The sequence below is a fragment of the Brassica napus genome, assembly GCF_020379485.1.
Source record: "Brassica napus cultivar Da-Ae chromosome A5 unlocalized genomic scaffold, Da-Ae chrA05_Random_10, whole genome shotgun sequence".
Taxonomy (NCBI): domain Eukaryota; kingdom Viridiplantae; phylum Streptophyta; class Magnoliopsida; order Brassicales; family Brassicaceae; genus Brassica; species Brassica napus.
In genome coordinates this window covers 1-23,166 of record NW_026014004.1, presented here as the reverse complement: position 1 = coordinate 23,166, position 23,166 = coordinate 1, and the positions used below count along the sequence as shown (strand labels likewise).

At 38.4% G+C, this 23,166-nt stretch overlaps 6 protein-coding genes and 2 pseudogenes across 9 annotated transcripts; 6 read left to right on the top strand and 2 right to left on the bottom strand.

The window, feature by feature from the left end:
* The first annotated feature begins 445 nt into the window (after nucleotides 1-445).
* On the top strand, nucleotides 446-2,772 carry LOC106374963 (UDP-URONIC ACID TRANSPORTER 1-like). Its single transcript, XM_013814874.3, has 4 exons — nucleotides 446-1,054; nucleotides 1,686-1,789; nucleotides 1,874-2,102; nucleotides 2,172-2,772. The coding sequence occupies exons 1-4, from the start codon at nucleotides 545-547 to the stop codon at nucleotides 2,316-2,318; spliced, it is 990 nt and encodes a 329-aa protein (XP_013670328.1). The 5' UTR covers nucleotides 446-544; the 3' UTR covers nucleotides 2,319-2,772.
* A 97-nt stretch (nucleotides 2,773-2,869) lies between these two features.
* Nucleotides 2,870-9,328, top strand: LOC106377174 (DNA gyrase subunit B, chloroplastic). Its single transcript, XM_013817349.3, has 21 exons — nucleotides 2,870-3,047; nucleotides 3,441-3,588; nucleotides 3,682-3,762; nucleotides 3,871-3,984; nucleotides 4,065-4,121; nucleotides 4,583-4,684; nucleotides 4,985-5,135; nucleotides 5,231-5,307; nucleotides 5,455-5,565; nucleotides 5,923-5,993; nucleotides 6,228-6,369; nucleotides 6,720-6,818; nucleotides 6,934-7,062; nucleotides 7,199-7,313; nucleotides 7,535-7,602; nucleotides 8,016-8,129; nucleotides 8,213-8,329; nucleotides 8,416-8,469; nucleotides 8,558-8,663; nucleotides 8,822-8,952; nucleotides 9,040-9,328. Exons 1-21 carry the CDS (start codon nucleotides 2,908-2,910, stop codon nucleotides 9,106-9,108), a joined length of 2,196 nt encoding a protein of 731 aa, XP_013672803.1. The 5' UTR covers nucleotides 2,870-2,907; the 3' UTR covers nucleotides 9,109-9,328.
* A 375-nt stretch (nucleotides 9,329-9,703) lies between these two features.
* Nucleotides 9,704-11,693, top strand: LOC125594208 (annotated as a pseudogene).
* Nucleotides 11,694-11,845: 152 nt separating this feature from the next.
* LOC111212277 lies at nucleotides 11,846-14,858 on the top strand. 3 transcript variants are annotated; one of them, XM_048770503.1, is made up of 8 exons: nucleotides 11,846-12,000; nucleotides 12,526-12,609; nucleotides 13,056-13,161; nucleotides 13,329-13,511; nucleotides 13,593-14,093; nucleotides 14,209-14,295; nucleotides 14,390-14,465; nucleotides 14,562-14,858. In XM_048770503.1, exons 2-7 carry the CDS (start codon nucleotides 12,562-12,564, stop codon nucleotides 14,452-14,454), a joined length of 990 nt encoding a protein of 329 aa, XP_048626460.1. In that variant the 5' UTR covers nucleotides 11,846-12,000; nucleotides 12,526-12,561; the 3' UTR covers nucleotides 14,455-14,465; nucleotides 14,562-14,858. The 3 variants fall into 3 exon arrangements, with proteins under 3 accessions (XP_048626460.1, XP_048626459.1, XP_048626461.1); XM_048770502.1 differs by having other exon boundaries at nucleotides 14,554-14,858; XM_048770504.1 differs by having other exon boundaries at nucleotides 11,856-11,920; nucleotides 14,554-14,858.
* Nucleotides 14,859-15,484: 626 nt separating this feature from the next.
* LOC106452665 (lycopene beta cyclase, chloroplastic-like) lies at nucleotides 15,485-17,301 on the top strand. The gene is given in 2 exon segments (NM_001316134.1): nucleotides 15,485-15,598; nucleotides 15,675-17,301. A coding segment is annotated over 1 exon segment (1,482 nt). The 5' UTR covers nucleotides 15,485-15,598; nucleotides 15,675-15,718; the 3' UTR covers nucleotides 17,201-17,301.
* LOC125594206 (tubulin-folding cofactor B-like) lies at nucleotides 17,265-19,086 on the bottom strand. Its single transcript, XM_048770501.1, has 8 exons — nucleotides 18,933-19,086; nucleotides 18,697-18,848; nucleotides 18,504-18,622; nucleotides 18,381-18,442; nucleotides 18,242-18,286; nucleotides 17,985-18,118; nucleotides 17,707-17,776; nucleotides 17,265-17,467 (listed from the first exon to the last, which is right to left on the bottom strand). The coding sequence occupies exons 1-8, from the start codon at nucleotides 19,035-19,037 to the stop codon at nucleotides 17,420-17,422; spliced, it is 735 nt and encodes a 244-aa protein (XP_048626458.1). The 5' UTR covers nucleotides 19,038-19,086; the 3' UTR covers nucleotides 17,265-17,419.
* Nucleotides 19,087-19,329: 243 nt separating this feature from the next.
* On the top strand, nucleotides 19,330-20,568 carry LOC125594205 (ganglioside-induced differentiation-associated protein 2-like). 2 transcript variants are annotated; one of them, XM_048770499.1, is made up of 3 exons: nucleotides 19,330-19,663; nucleotides 19,915-20,179; nucleotides 20,253-20,568. In XM_048770499.1, exons 1-3 carry the CDS (start codon nucleotides 19,435-19,437, stop codon nucleotides 20,470-20,472), a joined length of 714 nt encoding a protein of 237 aa, XP_048626456.1. In that variant the 5' UTR covers nucleotides 19,330-19,434; the 3' UTR covers nucleotides 20,473-20,568. The 2 variants fall into 2 exon arrangements, with proteins under 2 accessions (XP_048626456.1, XP_048626457.1); XM_048770500.1 differs by having other exon boundaries at nucleotides 19,374-19,624.
* Nucleotides 20,561-23,012, bottom strand: LOC125594203 (annotated as a pseudogene).
* Nucleotides 23,013-23,166: the final 154 nt, after the last annotated feature.

Below are 23,166 nucleotides of genomic sequence, written 5' to 3'. Positions count from 1 at the left end.
TTAAATATATAGCTCGACTCAACCCAATACACCAGCATTCCCCCTGAAGCTCTTTGTCGTCGTCGATGAAGCCGCTATTGTCCCGTTCCGCTGCCTGGAATCAAGCCACGATGTTCGGAAGCTTCAAGGGACTCTCTCTTTGGAACTGAAACGATCTTATTAGCCAAGTCATATATATTCGGGAGTAGTATATAACACGTAAGAGTTCATTTAACATACAAAAACAGAAGATTTGCATTCAACTGAAAACAAAACACATGTCTTAACAAATAATAAATCTAGATCGTGGACCAATTATCCAAATTTCTTACCTAATCCGAGGAAAACAAACTGCCATGAATACCAATTTGACAAAAAAAAAATCTAAATTGCTTTTAAGATGATCAATTGTCTTATAAATTTAATAATGTTGCATTAATTACGTTTACTAACACAACAATTCAATACTTTCTCTCATCCCCATGCACGAGGCAAGGAGCTAATTTATCTCGTCTCCTATCAAAAACTCCAACCACATTTCGATTTCATCTCATCAACGAAGAAGATGAACAACAACAAGAAGAACCCAGATCAAAAACCAGAAATGTCCTCATCGTCGTCTTCTTCATCATCTTCCCCGAAGAAACAAACCCTCTTCATATTATCCCTAATCATCCTCTGGTACACCTCCAACATCGGCGTCCTTCTCCTCAACAAGTTCCTCCTCTCAAACTACGGATTCAAATTCCCCATCTTCCTCACGATGTGCCACATGTCCGCCTGCGCCATCCTCAGCTACCTCTCCATCGTCTTCCTCAAGCTCGTCCCTCTCCAGCACCTCAAATCTCGCTCCCAGTTCATGAAAGTCGCGACTCTCAGCGTCGTCTTCTGCGCCTCCGTTGTTGGAGGAAACGTCTCCCTTCGTTATCTTCCTGTTTCGTTTAATCAAGCCGTGGGGGCTACGACGCCGTTTTTCACAGCGCTGTTTGCGTATCTCATGACGTTTAAGAGAGAGGCTTGGATTACTTATGGTGCTCTCGTCCCTGTTGTTACCGGTGTCGTGATCGCTAGTGGGGTAAACGTTTTCTCTGTCCTGTCTGTTGATTCGTGATGTTTTACAGATTCAGGAGAAATGTGTTCTGTTTCTGTAGATTTAGATGTTTGATCCGTTGTTTAGGTTAAATTACATTAAAGATGATTGCTTGTGTTCCACGTTTGTGTCTCATACATTTACACAACAAGATTTGCTCTGTTTCATGATTGTGATTACGTTTAGCCCTGTGTTGTGTTAATATACAGAGACAACACATTTCATCTGAATCAAAAGATATGTGTTCTGTCTCTGTAGGTTTACATGTCTAATGTTTAGGTTAATACATTAAAGATGGTTGCTTGTGTTCCACGTCTGTGTGACTGTGTCTAATACACAACAAGATTTGCTTTGTTTCATGATCTTTTACATGAATGTGATTACGTTTAGTATACATTTAGCTTGTGGCTGTGTTATTTATCTAAAGCTTCATCCTTTTTACTTGGCTTATTATTCGAGCTCTGTGTTATCTAAAGCTTCAGACTTTCTTCTTATAACTATTGCCATTTTCTTACAATCAACATTGTGCTGTGATTTGTCTGTTTTCCTGCAAAGTATTTGTCGTCGTCGAATATTCGTTATTGTCATGTTGTTTCTTGTTGATTTTGTGCTACAGGGTGAGCCAGGTTTTCACTGGTTTGGATTCATTATGTGCATCAGTGCTACTGCTGCAAGAGCTTTTAAATCAGTTCTTCAAGGCATCCTACTTTCTTCCGAAGGGTAATTCCGTAAATAAGATCATTACTTAATGAAACAGGACTCTGTATATTAATGAGTTTTAAGATCACTTAAGTTCCCTTGCAGAGAAAAGTTGAACTCGATGAATTTGATGTTGTACATGTCCCCTATAGCCGTCATTGCGCTTCTACCCGTCACAATAGTAATGGAACCAGATGTGATGAGTGTGACACTATCACTCGCAAGACAACATAAGTACATGTGGGTACTTCTCTTGGTTAACTCTATAATGGCTTATTCAGCCAACTTGTTGAACTTTCTTGTCACCAAGCACACCAGCGCACTTACCCTCCAGGTAACAAAATGAAAAAAACATTTCACCAATTTACAAAACTAGTAGGTGCTAATGTTCAATGTTTTTCAGGTTCTTGGAAACGCCAAAGGAGCGGTTGCGGTTGTGATCTCGATCTTGCTTTTCAGAAACCCGGTCACGGTGATGGGAATTGGTGGGTATAGTATAACGGTGCTTGGGGTTGTTGCTTATGGAGAGACTAAACGTAGGTTTAGATGAGCTTCAGAGACTCCTTTGTCTCTGTTTTACTTCCTTTCTGATGGATCTTAGGAACTGATGAAATTTTGACATATAAACCTTTAGAGATATATACTACATACTTCTGATCTCATACTCATTTTTTATCTGAACTTTATATATCGTATTGTGTTAGATTTTATGATCTTTTTTCCATTGACCATTGTTGTGTTTGAATACACTTTCTCTTGTCACACTGTGTTCTTCAAATAGTATATCAATTTTATACAAATTCCATTTGAAAAAAACCATTATTACGCACTAAGTTGAATATACACAACTCACAATCATGAGAATAAATTGTTAGCAAGATAAATTATACTAAATAACTTTCATCTTCACATTTTACCCGAAAAAAGGTTTTTTATAACTTTTAGTTTGTTTCACTTTTTAGTTAGATTAACAAATTGTTAAACTGTTATACTAAAAAAAAACTGTTATATTAAAAACATAATTGGGCCGAGGCCGGTTCCGGATATGGGTGGGTCTGAAAAACCGGCCCATGAACTTTTTTCTTTATGGTTTGAAGCAGAAGAAAACTATCTCCTCCTGTCTCCATCACTCTTCTTCCATGGCTCTTCTTCAGAGGCCACCCTCTTATCTTCACCTCTATTTTCGCCTCATGGCTTCTTCTCGTCCCCGTCTCTTCTCCCACTCCCTATGCCCCTCACTTCACCGTCACTCCTCCTCGCTCTCCTCTTCAACACCCAGGTTTTAGCTCCTGCCCTCTTTGACTTCTCCCTCTTGGTTCTCAGTGAAACTAACCCAGTAAATGAATATGAGCATAACAATTAGCTTCCGCTGCTTAGAAAAAATCATTACTTTTTGCGAACCCTGAAAGTTTACAAGCAATCAAAATTGAGAACTGATGATGTTATATACTCTTTTTATTTCAGTGAAGTCAAATTGCTTTCTTCAGCTTTGGTTTTCTAGTGTTAAGTTCAGCTCTGTCCGCTCAGAAAGTTTTATTCTTTATGTAGTAGACTTCCTTAATCCTTGGTTCTAATTTGTTTATATGTGATTCTCTTCCATAGTGTAAAGCAAAAACTTGGTTGTTTGAATAGTCTTTAATTGTTATCTAAGTAGAGTCTGTGTTGGTTTCAGGATAAAGTTCCAGTTAGCTAAGGTTTTGAGTCAAAGACTTGTACTAAGAAATGCGGTCTCACCAAGGTCCTTTATGTCATCCACCATGGACACTGATTCTCTCCATGAGAGCTCCACCTCTAAGGATTACAGTTCCGAGCACATTCAAGTAATTTCTGTTCTGATGATTTGTTCAGATGACCATTTATAGCTACTATGAATCTTCTAGTTTCACTTTATGTGTATATCTGTGATGCACTAGGTGCTGGAAGGTTTAGACCCTGTCAGGAAAAGACCTGGGATGTATATTGGGAGCACTGGATCTCGTGGTTTGCATCATCTGGTAATCCTATTTTTCTTCTTTCTTTCTTTGAACTCTCTTGTTCTTCACTGTCTCCTTTTAACTTGTTTATAATTTTAACCTTTTTCCAATACTCGTTGTTTTTCTTAGGTTTATGAGATACTTGACAACGCAATTGACGAGGCACAAGCTGGTTTTGCTTCAAAGATTGACGTTGTTTTACATGCAGATGGTTCAGTCAGCATTTCTGATGATGGACGTGGGGTATGTGATCTGTTACACTTACTCATTCTCTCGTATTTTTATTCATATAGTTTTCTTTCATCAATATACTTTTCTTGCAGATACCTACGGACTTGCATCCCGCAACGAGAAAATCTTCTTTGGAGACTGTCCTCACGGTATTATCTTTGCCTTATATGCCTTAAGATCGCTTTAAGGTTCTACTGTTAATTACTAACGGTTTATTTTATCCTCATGAGCTAGCGCAGTCTAGATTCTTAAGTAGTACAACACCTCATGTTAGACTTGTTTTCAGTACTAGTATAGTAGAGACCTGGTAAATGTTAAATTTGTGTAGTAACCCTACCGCAAGCAGACTTCTTATTCAAGGTTTTATGGTTTTCATAACAAAGATATTCACAGGGACAGGAACTTTTAGGTGTTTATTATTTATGTACCATCTGATACGTTTTGTTATGGATTGTTAGCTCTTCTCAGGCAGATGATTCTAGTTTTGCTATATATTGTTTAGTGAGTGGTCTATGGTGTTGGTTTTAATGTAAAATCACATGTATTTATGGTTTTTTCATTCTGATTTTTTGGTCATGCAATTAATCAGTCATGCTTTTTATTTATGCAGGTCTTACACGCAGGGGGTAAGTTTGGTGGCAAGAGTAGTGGGTACAGCGTGTCTGGTGGATTGCATGGTGTAGGTTTATCGGTTGTGAATGCTTTATCAGAGGTAAGTTCTAACCGTTAGTACATTGCTCCCTTTTCCTCTGTGCTTTGTTTACTTTTTCTTCTCTGCTAAATAGAAAAATTCTCTCTGTGCATTTTGTATTTGGTTTTAAAATATTTATGTAATGGTTATGCTTAGTTATCTCATCATATGAAAAAGTTCCTGGAATGGTTCCTTACTGAGTACTAGGTTTATCAATTTCAAATGCTTTCCGCTATACGCAACTGTTATATATGGCAAGACATCAAGATCCTATTAGTATAATATTCATACAACTGATGAAGGAGCTCTTACTGTTCACAGGCATTGGAGGTTATTGTTCGCAGAGATGGGATGGAGTTCCAGCATAAGTACTCTCGTGGAAAGCCCATAACAACACTTACTTGTCATGTCCTCCCACCAGAGTCAAGGGGTACTCAAGGGACATGCATCAGGTTTTGGCCTGACAAAGAAGGTTTTACCCTTTTTTTCCGTACTAACCTATTTTACCCTTCCTAAGAGAGGATTTTATGTCTAAACTATCTTTTCTGCTACATCTGATTTTTTCAGTATTCACAACTGCAATTCAGTTTGACCATAACACTATTGCTGGAAGAATTAGGGAGCTTGCTTTCCTAAATCCAAAGGTATACATTTTTTCACAGGGCAGCAATATTCAAATTGTTTGCTTCATGTTCATGGCCCCTAGCCGTTTGAATTAGTTCTCATTTGACAGAAACTAATGCTGTACTGTTCTTATTCCATAATCAAATTGTTCATATAAATAAATGCAGGTTACAATCTCTCTGAAAAAGGAGGATGATGATCCAGAAAGGGACCTGTATAGTGAATATTTTTATGCTGGAGGTTTAACTGAGTATGTTAGCTGGCTAAATACCGATAAGGTGAGTCTTGCACTCTGGATCCTTTGTCATATTAAATAAAGTGTCTCAAATATTTGCCTATCACTGATGCTAGAAGTTATATTGCGGCGAATTACTTTAAAGTGGAAAGGGTTTTATGAAACAAAATCCAGTGGGAATGGTTCCAATACTTTTATTTTCCTGCTAACTTGATGGTAAGATATGTTGACCACGTTTCACCCGTTAGTTCATTATTCTTTAGGGTTCTGTCTTAGCATGATGATAAACTTGTGTCGACTCAATCTCTGTTAAGTTAGCTCTTATGCATTTAGGTCTCATAGGTCATCCTAATTACTATCTGTCATTCTGGAAAGGTTAATTAACAGCTCTTTTGTTCAGAAACCGCTCCATGATGTGCTGGGTTTCCGGAAAGAGATAAATGGCACCACCGTTGACGTTGCACTTCAGTGGTATCCTTCTATTTACCTCTGCTTATATGATGAATATATATAATCTGCTTGCGTTTACCTTAGAACCACATACGTGAATATTTAGGCTGCCTGGTTTTATCGTTTGCTCTGTAAACTGGACATCAGTTGATGTACTGTATGCAAAGTTGGTGACTTTATACGTTGGAGTTATTCTGGATGAGAATGTGTTATGTGATGGTATGATCTAACTGTATAGTCTCGTTATTGTTCCAGGTGCTCTGATGCGTATTCAGACACGATGCTGGGATACGCGAATAGTATTCGCACCATTGATGGTGGGACACATATTGAAGGTGTGAAGGCTTCGTTAACAAGAACTCTAAATAGCCTCGCAAAAAAATTAAAGGTTATCAAGGTGTGTTATCAGTAATCAACTGCATTTTCCGTTTCTAGAACTTTTTTTTAAAAACAAACTGCACAGAATAATAGTGTTAGTTGGTCATTATTGGGGTTAATGAGTCTTTCCATGGACTGAGGCTGAATCTCAATACTAGTATATCTGCAGTTAATAGGCTCTGCTACAATACGTTCTCACTTATGCATGCTCAACGGATAATGAACAATTTACTAATCAATGATTTAACTGAAAAACTTGCCAGTTATAGAGGTTGCCTTTGCATTCATTTGAGCATTTATCTTGACCAGTTTTACCCATGTATTTCTGAAGTGGTTGCTTATTTATTGTCGTTTGATTATGTTTTTCAGGAGAAGGATATTAGCTTAAGTGGGGAACATGTTAGAGAGGGATTGACCTGCATTGTCTCAGTCAAGGTTCCTGATCCCGAGTTTGAAGGTCAAACAAAGGTACTCAAGAGCATAATGATTTGGTGACCTCTTTTTGGCAGTGATCTCTGGTCACCTGGCCATAACCATTTTTGTATCGTATTAATATATTTTTTTGTCGCCTAACCTCCCAAAGACGAGACTAGGGAATCCAGAGGTGAGAAAAATTGTTGACCAATCACTCCAGGAGTACCTCACGGAGTACTTGGAATTGCATCCAGATGTTCTTGAAAGCATTATTTCCAAATCCTTGAATGCGTACAAGGTATGTCATTGATATACCTGCTCAGATATATGTAGTTAGTGTATTCGGTGATTAAGTATGTGCGTCCTCACTGCTCATCCGCCTATAACAGAGCGCCTAGTTACTAATTTCAACTAATGACTCTTTATCTCTATAGGCTGCCCTGGCTGCCAAGAGAGCTAGGGAGTTGGTCAGATCAAAAAGCATTTTGAAGTCATCCTCACTTCCTGGGAAACTGGCAGATTGCTCATCTACAGATCCTGCAGTATCTGGTATGCATTAGCCAGTATGGAAGTGCCCTCTCGTTTGAAATCAGAACATTAGTATATGTGACTATAAAAGCTTTTAAATTGTCACAAATTTGATCTTCTAAGAGTTAAATGAGAAGATAGGAAAGGAAACATGAGGCTGTTGTTTTGTACTGGTCATAGCTTTTAACACTTGTAAGCTCTCGATATTGGTCAATTACTGACTTCTTTTTCTGTGTTATCAGAGATTTTTATAGTCGAAGGAGATTCAGCTGGTGGCAGCGCAAAACAGGGTCGTGACAGGCGTTTCCAAGTAAGAAATCATTCTTGCTTATTGTGTCACTAGACAAGAGTCAGTGAGGGGGTAGAAAAGGATAGTTAATTATCATCACATGTCCAAGTGGTAAAAAAACATGCAAAGTTTAATGCTAATAAATTATGGTTGGCTTCTTTGAGTATGCAGATACTTGTGAGCCATGGCTTGTGAGTATAAGAGTCCTCTCTTTACTCTCAAAAAGACTTGAACTGGGTCTCTCAGTAGTATTAACATTGTTTGATAGCAATAAGATTACGAACCAAACTATAGATGAGATATGTTGTTTGGGGATTTGAGTGTGTCATATACAAAATTGGTGAATCATTCACAGGTCAAGATAGTGTCCTCATATGGGGTTTGCTTCATCCTTTCTGCTTCTGTGCGTAACAAAGTGTTTTGGATCTGTGCAGGCGATTCTTCCTTTAAGAGGTAAAATATTGAATATTGAGAGAAAGGATGAAGCAGCCATGTATAAGAACGAAGAAATTCAAAATCTAATTCTTGGTCTTGGTCTTGGAGTGAAGGTGATATTATCCTACTATCTGTTCTTTCCTCTTTTTATCAGTAATCTTGGAAAACTCAATGCGACATTTAATCTATTTTCCAGGGAGAAGATTTCAACATGGAGAATTTGCGTTACCATAAGATTATCATATTAACAGATGCAGATGTTGATGGTGCACATATCCGGACACTTCTGCTGACCTTTTTCTTCAGATATCAGGTAATATGTTTAGCTGAATAAAACATTCATTTTAAGTAACTAACCTCTAGATTGCTGGTGGACTTAATGAAATTACTTTTCTACAGAGAGCCTTGTTTGACGCGGGTTGCATATACGTTGGTGTTCCACCTCTTTTCAAGGTAAGTTCTTAGCAGTTATTGTTATGATGCTTCAGATTTCCGGAAAGTTTATTTTCCTAAAGCTAGTTTTCTCTTTGAAAACAAACAGGTTGAGAGGGGGAAACAGGCGCATTACTGCTATGACGAGGCGGCTCTTAAACAAGTTATCGCTTCGTTCCCTGGAAATGCATCATACAACATTCAGAGGTTCAAAGGTAATCCCTGGTCTTGTGGCTTTTTCACATCATGAATCTGTTTGTAGTTCTGAGGGTTAGCTTTTATGAGTAACCAAATCTAGATATGCCTTAAAACTTGGAGGTGGCGCAACAGTATTATTATTCCAATAACATCCTTTGTTTTTGTGCATCGGCAGGTTTGGGTGAGATGATGCCTGAGCAGCTATGGGAAACAACAATGAATCCAGATACAAGGATACTGAAGCAACTAGTTGTTGATGACGCAGCAGAAACAAATGTGGTCTTTTCATCTCTCATGGGTGCTAGGGTAAGGCAACAAACTCAGATTGAGGGATGAGCTCCATTGTGTTCTGCAAAACTCATGATGTAAATCTGTGTTATGCATCTGTTTCAGGTCGATGTCCGGAAGGAACTCATCAAAAGCGCTGCGACTAGAATCAATGTAGAGCATCTTGACATATGAACAACACATGCTATTGCCTCAGCTATACCAAGAGATAGCTTTGAAAAAGTTAGGAGACATCATTATTGTTTTGTGATTTTACCATATAATTATCTTTTATTGATTCCGAAACATGGTTTCTTAAATTGATTTGCATCTATTCTATTAAAACATGAACATGACCTTTTGATATGTGTTATCTAACTATTTTAATATAATTATTAAAAAAAGTTATTAATCATTTATGATAAATCTTATTATATAAAACAGAACACAAATATAATTAAAAAATATAAATTTAAAAATTAAATTTAAAAAAAAATGTAAAACTAAAAATATACTCAATCCACCTTTCAAATGATGGGTCAAAATCTAGTACTGTCTTAAAACGGTTACAAAAAATATCTAAAATAAATTAAAAAATCTAAAAAGTTTCTTTTAAAATTAATTACTCGCCAACTGTTTTAATAAAATCGAAATTAAAGTCAAATGAAACTCTCGGTAATCTAATTAGAATTTCAAATTACTGTATAATTTTGTACACTTCCTAGTCACACATAAACTTTTGTTTTTTTTGATAAAATAATCACTTAACTTCATGCAAGGAAAGGCTCCACTAATCAAATCCTCTCATATTTAAGAACCAGAATCTCTTTGATTATCCCTTATAAAGACTACTCAAAATCATAATCTCACATGGATGGGAAGAAGTTGAAACTAAGGATTAGAAGAAAGATGAGAAGGTAACATATATTCTTCCTTGATTGTGATTACTTGTGTTGATATGAGTTTTGTGTGTTCATTGATGATGTGTGTGTTAATAGTTGCTTCGTGAGCAATGTTTTTCTTATTACACTGTAAAGCACTTTTTAAATAGTTGTCGGGTCAGAGCAATATCACGAGGGAAGACCATTACAAGACTCCAAACTTTGCCCAATCACATCGCTTGCTTTTAACTTCCACCCTTTATCTTTCTTTGTGATTCATCATCCATCTTTCAGAATCTACCCAAAAAAAAAAGACAAAACTTTTTGTCTGAAAAACACAGAACCGGATTCGTCTTTTTCAATTCCTAAAGGTTTATTCTTTGTCATCATCATCTTTACCTCTTTCTGCTCTTCAACTTCTGGGTTTCGTGTGCTTGCCTTTCTCATCAAATATTAAGATCTAAAGTTACATATCATTGTAATGATCGTCAACAAACTAGTAAAAAGTTGGATACTTTAACGGTTTTGGGTTTAGAACTTACCGAAAGACTCAATCTTTATAACAGTTTCCATCTCTGCTTTGAGTTTGTTTATTTTGATCGTGTTTCAGAATCATGCCTGAGAAGAACATAGTAGAGGAAGCCATCGGCGACTTGGTGGATAACTTCACGGACGCAGTTCAGAAGAACAAACACGATACCGTCGCTTCTCGTTTCAACCGTTTGTTTGGTCGGGAGAAGCCAATTCACCACGTCTTAGGCGGTGGCAGATGTAAGAAATTCAAATTATAAGTGATTGGTTTGTGTGTGTTGTTGTTGTTGTTTGTTTCTAATTGAGTTGATTATTCATTCAGCTGCTGATGTGTTGTTGTGGAGGAACAAGAAGATCTCCGCGAGTTTTCTGATGGGAGCTACTGCAATTGGGTGCTTTTCGAGTGGATCAACTTGCACTTCCTGTCTCTCGTTTGTTACGGTCTATTGCTTGGTATGATCGCCCAATTCGTTTGGTGCAATGCCTCAGGGTTCCTTAACCGGTAAGTTCTTAAACCAGTTATTGTATCATTGAGGGTTCCTTTGTGATTACAATCTAATAAGCAAAAGTCTTTAAAAAAAAACAGATCACAGTCTAGAGTGCCTCGCCTTGTTCTCCCAAAAGACTTCTTTGCTGATGTGGGTGTGACCATTGGCACAGAGGTTAACCGCGGTTTGTTGTTTCTTCAGGACTTGTCTTGTAGAGGGAACTTGAAACAGTTCCTCATGGTGAGTAGACAGACATTTTCACATTTCATTGTTATATAACAAAGAAGAGAATCATTCGAAAAATGTTCAAAAAATCGCTAGACTCTTTTTATCGGATTATTGATTAGGCGGGCGTCTAGACGGATTTCGATTTTTAGAACATTAACTGCAGTGATGTGATTGAATAGTGTATTAGTCCTTAGATAATGTTGATAGAGTTTAATTAATCTTCACTAATATCATTTTCAGGCTGTGTTTGGACTATGGATAACCGCAATAATAGGGAGCTGTTGCAACTTCCTAACTGTTCTGTACATTGGTGAGTAGTTTAGTTCTTTACTAGTGACTCTTTTAAAAAGATTGAGTTTTATAAAGGGATGATGCTTTTTTTTGTGTGAAGGGTTTGTGGGAGCTCACACAATGCCTGTAGTGTATGAGAGATATGAAGACGAAGTGGATGGTTTTGTGGATTCTCTGTTGATGAAGTTTCATAGTCACTACAAGAAGATTGATTCTGGTTTTCTCAGTCGAATCCCTAGTGGAAAGTTTGGGATGAAGAAGCATGACTAGATCAACTATTATCTCTCTGTCTTGATGTTTTGTGTATATGACTAAATCAACTTCTTGTCTTTCTTTCATAGTCATGTTAATGTTTTTATCATTCAGACAATGAAAAAAAAACTGACCATCAAACAAGAAGATGAGATAACATGTTTATGTATGGGAATATGGGATGGGATCCACCATAGTAACAAATTGTACACGTGGCAGCTTTCTGAAGCTCCAAAGCTTGAATGTTTTAATAATAAAATAAGTAAAATGAAAAAAAGGAAATGGAGAAAAAAGTAGTAAAGAATCTCGATTGATATCCACGACGATCAAAGTGAGGTTAGGTTCCTCTTCTTCTCCTTTTTTCTCTCTCCTCTTTTCTCTCTCTCTCCCCCTCAACGATTGATCTTGGATTGGAGGTAATGATATATTGTTAAAGCTTGTGACTTTTTTTCATAAAGTTGAATTTGTTTTTTTTTATTGGTTCATGTAATTTGATTTGATCCGGTTGTATTTGAAGACAGGATCGGTTGAAAGTATTGGGATTGGTTAGGGGAAAACAGAGGATTTGAGTTTTCTTTTAGTTTCACTTTGTACTTTTGTTTTTGATCGATAAAAAGTTTTGATTTTTGATGTTATTTCTAGGGAAATCAGCTTGAGCGGTTGCAGTTTATGTCTTTGTTATTACATAGACTCTGTCTGTTTGGCAATAGAACTGTTAGATGTTTTTTTCTGGGTTTAAGAAGGTTTTTGTCTAAGTTAGATTGTATAGAAAAGCTGCCTTTGGCCATGTGTAAATAGAACCTTATCTCTAATCATTGAGATTAGTTCAAGATATATATTCTCTACTAATTGTTCTAGTTTTGGCGGCGTTCTGCCGTTTTAACTTATTTTCCTATGTACAATCTCTAAGTACAATGTCTAATACTGCTTCTATCCAACAGGAACAAGCTTTGTTTTGCAAAAAGAAAATTCCAGAGATGTCAAGTGGAACAGTGAGAAGGGTCTCGCGTCAAGACATACAACTGGTAATTGTTTGCATAATGAACCACAATCTCAACTTTTGGAGTTGCATTACTTTCCTTCTCTTGATACATATTGAGGTTCATGTTGTCCTAGAGAATGTCATATAGATTGCATTTCCAGAAGGTTTATGTTTTTTTCCATAGCAATTTTAGTTCTTGTTTCTGCCAGCTCTTGAGAAAAATGCCTTTTTCTCTTCTTTGCTGCCCTCTTCAATAATTTGGAAAGAAATTTTTTATGAGATTGTAGAATTCATTATAATGTATTGAAGGAATATGTTTAACTAGAAATATTTAACACCATCTAACATCAAAAGCATCATACTTGATGATGAATGCCGTTGTGAATCTATGGAAAAAATTAAAAATTGAATCTTATTTCTCCTCCTCTTCTAACTGTTCTGTCCAAACTTGAGCAATAAACTTTTTTATGTTATCATATACCATTTCAGGTTCAAAACCTTATAGAACGATGTCTTCAACTTTACATGAACCAGAAAGAAGTTGTGGAAACTTTACTGGAGCAGGCTAAAATCGAGCCTGGGTTCACAGAGCTAGGTAACCACAGCTGTTATCATCTTGTTTCAAATCATATTTGCATCTGATTGTTTCATCCTTGCTCATTAATGGTACTAAATCATGAGATAAATGTAATTTAATGCTCATTAGTAATAAGGATGAGGATGATTTCAGTTATACCATGTTTTCCCTCTCTGGTTTTACAGTGTGGCAGAAGCTTGAAGAAGAGAACCGTGAATTTTTCAACGCGTACTATCTGAGGCTCATGGTGAAACACCAGATCATGGAATTCAACAAGCTACTCGAGCAGCAGGTTCGCCATATGCAGCAGATGCATCCAAGTGCACTTACCTCCGTCCAGAATACAAATGGTTCTCACATCCAATCAAGTAAGTTTTTGGATATTCATTCATGTGTATTTTTTTTAGATAGCTAATCTAATGCAACTGACGTCGATTCTCTGTTAACAGTGAATCAGAAACAGTTGGGATATGTCTCTGAACACACTGATCATCAATCATTGAAGCCTAATGCACATCATCCCATGCCCTCGAGTTTGTCTAACGCATACCTCAACGGCTCTTCAACGCTTAACACAAACGTGTCCCCTTCTGTGAACGTATCAACCCACGCTAGGAGAGCTGACGCTTCTCCGAATATGATCTCATCACAACAGACCACAAACATGCCGCCTATGATGCAAGGCATGAATGGAGGAGGAGGAGGGATGATCAAGTCCGAGACTGCCTATCCTGCTTCGTTCATGTATGGTGGTGAACGGAACAATGCCTTGGAAGGACACTCCACAGTTAGAGAAACCTCGATTCCATCTTTCAGTAACGAGTCCAACAACAACCAGCCCATTGGTGATACGCTACTTGATGCGGAAGCTTCTACTTTTGGGTTCTTAGGATCAATTCCTAGGAACTTCAGCCTTTCTGATTTGACTGCTGATTTTTCGCAGAGCTCAGGTCCATCTCTATCTAATATACTCCTTTTGTCTCTAATTATATGCATATATAGAACCAAGTAGTTATTTATTATGCTTCATTGTTTGTAACCATAAGCTTTTTGTGTTGATTGCAGAGATTCTGGAGAGCTATGATAAATCACCATTCCTTGCGCCAGATGCTGAAAACTTCCTGGAGTCCTGTGACAGGGGAGAGTATCAAGGTGAGAACTTTGAGACACTGTTAAAAAAAGAATGAAGATTAAAGCATCTATTTTATATTTTTTTTCTTTTTCTCTAATGATGTGTTTATTGCAGGAGACAACAAGAGATTGGACACCATATCTGAAGGTTTCAGTTACGATAACCTCGGGAGCGAGTAGTTAGGTAACAGGTAAGAACAATCATTTACCTCTAATATATCAGATTGTGTTTTTGAATGTACAGAGATCTGACATCATCATCCTTTGTTCTGTGAAAAGCTATGCAGGTTTTGCTTTCATCACTTATAACATAGGAAACGTTTGTGTACAAAAGATATTCAGGCGTTTGATATTTTGTTTTTGGCTTGCAAGGACTATCAGGTGGGGGTGTATAAAAAGGGATTTATTTTCATTTCACATTATTTCTTTAGCTTTGAAGTTTGGTAGTAGTAATAAGTGTTGAGAAGATCGTATGTAATTCTCAGTGTGTGTTTTTCTTGTGTGTTTTAGTTTTGTTACTTGTTACTTGTTACTTGTTACTTGTTACAATTGTTTAATAGTACTTGAAATTTGGTGGAAGCTAAATGTATTAGTTTTTTGAAGTTCACCTATAGATTGTGCTCATGTCATTATCGCATTAAAGATAGTGTGTCGCGGAATGTCGACTAATACCAACACTACAATGGTTGGTGTGCGTTTTAAGTTATAAAATGAAGGTTAGTGGTAATGAGGTATGGACTCATCACATTCAACAGACGAGAGATAATGCTTCAAGTTAAGGTTGTGGTAAGCTAGTGACAAACGCAAACCAAAAGTCAGTAACCGAAAGCCCTTTATAGATAATATCATAATACTCTTTCCAATTTTTAACGGACTAAAAATAATAAATTTTCTATAAATATTAAAATGATAAATTAATTATTTATAATTATTTATTATTTACTAAATTACTTTTTAAAAAAATTATATACACAAGATTGATATATCGTTAAACTAAAATTTTAAATATGAATGGTTAAACTTAGTGGAAAACAAATAAAATTAACAAAAATTAATAAATTAAAATTTATATTTAGTTTTTATAATATGTGTAAAAATTTTAAAACATATCTTTTAGATCGAGTAATAAAATGCATAAAAGGTTAAAAATCTGTATTTACGAAATAAAATTTAATTTTAGCCATAACGGGCGGACCCCACCAGATGACTCAAACCACAAACACACAGAGACACAAACTCTCTCATCTCTCTCTCTGTGTAGGAAGATAATAGTCTCAATCTCCAATCTCCAATCTCCAATCTCCATGAAGCTTACTGCTTCTGAGTAAGTAAATCTCTTTTCATCTTTTACAACAACTAGGGGATCTCAAAATCTTATCTTTTCTCTTTGTTTCATGTAGGTGATCTTCAATTATCTGAAAGTTAAGATTTTTTCTCTGTTTCGATGGATACTCTCTTGAGAACACCCAACAAGCTCGAGTTTTTCATCCCTCAGTTTCATGGGTTCGAGAGATTAAGTCCAAATCCTTCAAGGGTCAAGCTTGGTGTTAAAAAAAGAGCAATCAGAATCGGTAGTAGTATCACTAGTGCTAGTAGTGCTCTTTTGGATCTTGTTCCTGAAACCAAGAAGGAGAATCTCGACTTCGACCTTCCTTTATACGACACTTCCCTGAACAAAACTGTTGATCTAGCTATCGTCGGCGGCGGCCCTGCTGGTTTAGCCGTGGCTCAACAAGTCTCAGAAGCTGGACTCTCTGTATGCTCCATCGACCCTTCCCCCAAACTCATTTGGCCTAACAACTATGGAGTTTGGGTTGACGAGTTCGAAGCCATGGACTTGCTAGACTGCCTAGACACCACCTGGTCCGGCGCCGTCGTCTACATCAACGACGGCGCCGAGAAGGACCTATCCCGGCCTTACGGGAGAGTCAACCGTAAACAGCTCAAATCCAAGATGCTTCAGAAGTGCATCACCAACGGTGTTAGGTTCCATCAGGCTAAGGTGACCAACGTGGTTCACGAGGAGGTTAACTCCACTGTGGTTTGCAGTGACGGTGTGAAGATTCAGGCTTCTGTTGTTCTGGACGCTACTGGTTTTTCAAGATGCTTGGTGCAGTACGACAAGCCGTATAACCCTGGGTATCAAGTAGCTTATGGTATCGTTGCTGAGGTCGATGGCCACCCGTTTGATGTGGATAAGATGGTGTTTATGGACTGGAGAGATAAGCATCTTGACGCGTACCCTGAGGTTAAAGAACGGAACAGCAAGATCCCTACGTTCTTGTACGCGATGCCGTTTTCTTCAAACAGAATCTTTCTTGAGGAGACGTCTCTTGTGGCTAGGCCGGGTTTGAAGATGGAAGATATCCAAGAGAGGATGGTTGCGAGGCTGAAACATTTGGGGATCAATGTGAAGCGTATTGAGGAAGACGAGCGTTGTGTGATCCCTATGGGAGGTCCTTTACCTGTCTTGCCTCAAAGAGTTGTTGGCATTGGCGGTACGGCGGGGATGGTTCATCCTTCGACTGGTTACATGGTGGCTAGGACTCTTGCAGCTGCTCCAATAGTTGCAAACGCTATAGTGAGGTACCTTGGTTCTACTAAAGGAGATGAGCTCTCGGCTGAGGTGTGGAGAGACTTGTGGCCTATTGAAAGGCGGAGACAGAGGGAGTTCTTCTGTTTTGGGATGGATATATTGCTGAAGCTTGATTTGGATGCTACTAGGAGGTTCTTTGATGCGTTCTTTGACCTGGAACCGCGTTACTGGCATGGCTTCTTGTCGTCGAGGCTGTTTCTCCCGGACTTGGTGTTCTTCGGGTTGTCGCTCTTCTCGCATGCTTCTAATACCTCGAGGTTGGAGATCATGACTAAAGGAACTGTTCCTCTTGCTAAGATGATCAACAATTTGGTAAAAGATAGAGACTAAGGACTGCAACTGCATCCTCTTGGATAATTGTGTGTATAATCATCATAACATGATTTCTTGTGAGGATATAAGAATCTTTTAGTAGTTTATTATTCTTCTTCATCAAAGTTAAAATACTTTTAAAGTGTTGTTGCATTGTGTTTCACAAACTCTTTTGAAAACCGAAACAAGAGGTACAAAAAGCAAATCTTTCAAACTCCTTTCGCTGGTTTGAAAAGCTTATATTTCATCTTCCTCGAAGGGGTCCCTTTCTGGATAATCACCAACCTGCAAGCCAATACAAAGTTCATGAGTAGCAGAATATGTGGCTTACAATTTTAATCTACGCAGCCAACTAACTACTTAACCGTGATGAGAATCTAGTCCAGCATATCTTTCTAACAAATAGCAATATCATAGAAACCATCATGTCTAAGAAACACTAAACCAGTTCAATTCTATCAAGTGTAATAGACTAATAGGTCATGTCACTCTGATGCTAAGACCTTGTAGAAAAAGATAATTACCTTTACTTTGTCAGGCCGGACCACACCACCATGAAGCTGAGGGCATTCAAATAACCTTGTTCCTTTCACCCTGCAGCCAATATGAAGCATGACAACCGAGTTTAGGCATATTGTACGTTTGCTAACAAAATCATGATGTTGAGCACAAGCTTATGCAAGACTAAGAACCTCAAAGAGGTTTTTACTACCACAGAAACATGAGCTGCAAGTAGAGTCAAAGTTCCAGAACAAGAAAAGACTTCTACTTTAAATTGAAAAGGAGTTTCAAATTCACATACATGCCATCGTGTTTGCCAAGGGGTTCATCATACTGGATTCCAACCCAATAGCCAGGACCCAACGACTCTGCTCGTCCAACGTACTTGACCACTCCTCTTTTCTCCCCTGGCTCAACTTGGCATCTATTTCCCACCTTCATATTTTGATTAGAAGCACGTAATACACAGAGAGATCAGGTCTCACAAAATATCAAACCAGCAGCTCATTATTATCCCTGCCTCTTCAGTTTAAAGTAAGAAAGAGAGATCTGACTCACCTTGATATTTCCACAGAGATCTTCCATGAAGTCCTCCTCCTTCGTCTGTTGAAAGGAGGAATCATATAAGAACCTTTTGTCTTCTTAAATTTCTTAATCTAACCCCCCCCCCCAAATAGTTTATAGCTTCTTTTCATACCTTAACCTCGGAAGCAGCAGGATTCTGAGCCACTCTTTTTTCTTTGAATTTCCTATAACTGTCTGGAACACAATAAATTTCATCAGAGGAATATTCACTTGATGAACAAAGTCACAAACTTACCAGTTCGTTTAGCATAGTCCTCTTCTGAGATAGTATACTTCTCAACCAATGAAGTATCTTCAAGCCAGCCTCCAGTTGTGACCGAGGAAGGGTCAAGATCAACTATGTGTAACCGAAACCTTTTCAAAAGCAGCATAAAAAGAACAATAAGTCATCACATTTCATTACAGTGAACAGAGAGGCTTTAAGTTACCCATCAAAAGGGGAGTAGAAACCGAGTGGTCTCGTATCATCACTAAGGACTGCAACCTTGGAGCCACTTTCATCATAAAGCTCTAAAGCCATAGCATTTACAGATGTCCCACATTTTTTCCATAGCTTTTCCTTCACAGCTTCCACATTCATCTTCAGACAACATTAAAAAAAACTTGACTTTAGAGACATCAAGCAACACGTGTAAGAAACAGTGTGTCTGAAAAAGATACTCACTTGCGGAGAGAAACGAACATCGGCAGCGAAGCTCTTGAGGTTGGAGTGAGTTACGTGGAGAAGTACAGAGTCATCTCCTTCCATCTGTAACCGCGAAGTCGCCATCTTTCTTTTTTCCTCCTCCTGAGAGATTTGCCGAGAAGAAAAGGAAGATCAAACGATGGCGTTTTTAACCGCCGTCGTGTAAAAAAGGTTTTAGATCGTCAAGGGTACTTTCGGTTTTTCAAAATCCGTCTAGATTCATTTTGATTTCGCCACGTGTTAAGATCCACGTAAAATCCCCCGCAGGCTAATATAACCACTTGATCTTGAGCCAAAGATCTTGCCACGTGTACATCAATTAGATCATAGCCTAACATTCATTAAGATTACGCCACGTGTTCATTCCACGTAAAATATCATGTACTCTCCCGCAGGTTAGTATTAAGCCTTTTGATCCTTAACCAAAACACACTCGAGTTAGAAAAGATCCGTGAGACGACGGAGGAGAGAGTTTCCGACGATGGCAGAAGACTTTTCGGTGGTAGTCTTAGCTTCCGATCTAGGCGTCGACGCTCGACCGTTCTTAACGAGAACCGATGAAGTCGACGAGCAAGAGAACTGGCACGACTGTCCTCAATACCTCGGCGACGAAGACTTCGCCGATCTCGATCTCCTCCACTTCTTCACCCTCCAAGGCTCCGATAAGTCCGGTAACCGAATCTTCCGCGTCGTCGGAAAGTTTTTTCCCGGTAAAAAAAGATGCTAACTTTGATTATTTTAGCCTGGTCTAGTAGATAACCGTGTTTAGTATTGGTTTAGTGTGGTTTAGTAAACCGGGAACAATCACAGAAGTTTACAAAAACGAACTCTGTTACTCTGTTATTGAATTAATCAATGAGAAAAGTTAGTTACAAGTTTGTTAGATCATCCCTCACTAACATTCTGTTTCATTACATAACTCATTTTTTAAAGGTCTTTAAGTGATTTTTTTTTTTGTCAGCTCGTGTGGTGAGTGCAGAGAGGCTGAAGAAGTATATATTCCAGAAGATTAGCAACGAGTGTCCAGAGGGACCTTTCTGCTTGGTTTACATGCATAGCACGGTTCAAAAGGATGAGAACTCGCCGGGGATTACCATCTTAAGATGGATCTACGAGGATCTTCCTTCGGAGATCAAAGAGAGACTCCAAGTTGTTTACTTTGTACACCCTGGTCTTCGTTCAAGGCTTGTCATTGCTACTCTCGGTCGCCTTCTTCTAACTGGAGGGTAAAGCTTTCATCATCTTAACACCACTTATAAGACTTTGATGTTTCCTTTGAACTTTCATCGAACGTTGTAGGTTGTATTGGAAGATCAAGTATGTGAGCAGGTTGCAGTATCTTTGGGAGGAGATGAAGAAAGGGGAGGTTGAAGTTCCTGACTTTGTGAACAACCATGATAATGTGCTTGAGCATAGACCGTTGACGGACTATGGAATCGAACCGGATCCTTTTCACTTAACCGAGGTTCAGTCTTCTTCGTTCTCACTCAACCACTATGAGAACAGATGGGTCTCGTAGTAATACTTTTTCTCTTTTGTAATACCAGAACCTATATGTTTTATGTTTCTTGTATAGAGTATAATACAGTGTAGTAAGAAAGCTTTTCTCAGTGTCGATGTGGTTTTGATTGAGTACCAAAATCAGATATCACATATGTAACTAAACACTGTGATTGATAAGTTCAGAAGTAAACTCTAGTATGAATTATGAAGATAGAAAGTACATGTACAGAGATATTCTAGAATCAATATACAACTAAAACCTGCTTGGTAAGTTTCACTTCACCCTCTTTCATTGCTATAAACCCAAGAGAGTACCAAACCTATTTGGAGCTATGAGGCTGGTCTGTTCAGATGATTGCCCAGAATCTCTTTCTGCAAAACAGAACAGTTTCTATCTTCTTGAATTTGTTTTCCAGCTGATGAGTTTCCACTTCCCAGAGGTACTTAGGAGCCAAGTCTCGGATTCTTGAGATTACCTGTTCCTCGTCCCTTATAATGATGAATCCCTGCCAGCCCCAAAACCAACGCTTCACTCAGGTCACGTATATTACAAAGACTATATGAGAGGAGACCAAAAGGATTTTAATTCAAAAGTAGTGGCACCATCAGTGCCAAGAGTACCTGAGGGCGAATCATCCGGTCCATCTCAAGCATGATATCCTCTACCAAGCAACCATCTCCACGGCTTTGGTAGTGAGAGATTACATGATTGGCATGCAGCAAATCATACGTCCGCGGATATGTTGAGAACGGCTCACACCTAAGACATTTTTTGGTATGTTGATGCTTGGCATGGACCGAAAACAAAACAAACAAGAGGGTTTCTGAACATGCTTACCAATCATGGAAAGCACCAGTTAAACCCCTCTCAAAACACCGGACAAAGTTTCATTCATGGTAGCAGGTACTATGTTCATCACCCAAACAGGATACGAGTCCATGGCTGAAGCAAATCCACCAATGAATGCATTCATATCCATCACATTCCGCACTTCAGTCTCATTAATACTCATAAACCGCCAATACTGTTTAACTTGTTCTCTCCAGAAGACAGTATCTGATGTATATTCATCTTCACTAATACCTGATGAAAATTTTGCTTAGTTAAGTGGTTAGAGAATCTAAGACAGAACATAATGCCCACCTCTAAAATGAACTGAGAAGAAGAAATGTACCTTTGTTTCTCAGAGTTTCTGGATACTTGGAGAGACGTTCAGCTAAAGAAGAAGATCTCATCTCTGTATCTCCACTAATTTGCACACAATCTCTAAGAGGAACTTGCCAGGACGGTTTCAAAGCATCTTCCACATCACATAAGCTTATAACCTTTAGCTCTGCATTCTTCTTAAGGCACTCCACGTTTTCTTCTTTAATCCATATTGCAGTTTGTACCTTCCGGGAAACAAGCTTCCAGCACATTGAGTTAGCTAGACTAACCAACTTATCCCAAATCATAGGATACTCTTTATCATTCCTATAAGCTGGTGGCGACGTATACACAAAGTAGCCATTAGGTCTAAGAAGCCTATGAACTTCTTTAAGTAAGATGCCACCTGCAGAATCAAGTTTAAAAACATTACTATGACCGAACCAAACCAACACAAGACAAATCCATCACTCCAAACATTACCGTTTGCATGCCAATCAACACGACATCTCGAACAATGAACCATCTCAAAAGAAGATGAAGGATATGGCAGTTGTTTGGTGGCAACAGCAGAGATCATTGCACTGACGCCTCTCTCCAATGCAAACTGAATCTGATTCTCATTAGCATCATTAGGAGCAAAGGACATTGTCTGTATACCTAGAGGAAGTAGATAAGCCGCAAAGCTTGCAACTCCACATCCAACATCAAGTACTTGTACCACCCCGGCTGAACGCAAGTCACCTGTTTCATTAGTCACCATACCTCCCAACCTAATGTCACACATAAAAAAAAAAGCAGTACAATGCAATTAAACATGAAGACTAAGAAACATATAGTGAAGGTTTTTTTACATAGATATAGGCCTCCAAAATGATTGAAAACAAATTATTTAAATTATTTAAAAAATGTCTGCTCTAAATTATGGAAAAGAAATTATTAATATTATTTAAAAATGTCTATACTATAGCCCCTAAAATAAAGCATAAGCATATAAGTGAAACCTTTGTTGTATTCTGAAGCACCATGTTTGAAATGAGTACCACCACCACCAGGGAACCACCAGAACTCTCCATGCTCCTGCACCCAGCTTTGTCCACCGTTAACTTGAGCGAGATGCGTATGATTCACATTGCTTCTCCACACGTAGTCTCTACTGGTTGGCCATCTCAAAGGTATCTTGTAATCTTTTGGGGAGGCACCAAGCAGAAGAGACGCTGCTCGAGCGGCGGGCAGTGTCTCGAGCTCTTCTCTTCTAGAGACGTTCAAGCTCAGCTGGTGCACGTACTGACGTTGTGACAAGGGAGGTACTCGTTGAACTTTGAGGGACACACATTCATCCCGTTTCGGGTATGACTAGTGGTGAGACTCGGTGAGTGAGGTTGATTTGTTTGGGAATTTGAAGAGAGCTGCAAATCAGATCGAGTGTTTTTTAAGTTCTTGAAACGTAAACAATATAAATCAAGAAGATCCACAAGAATCCAACCGCATGCAGAGAGAGATTGAACAGAGAGAAGACGGACCAGATTGAGAGACGTAGATGGGTTTCGTTGTTGCCGAAGA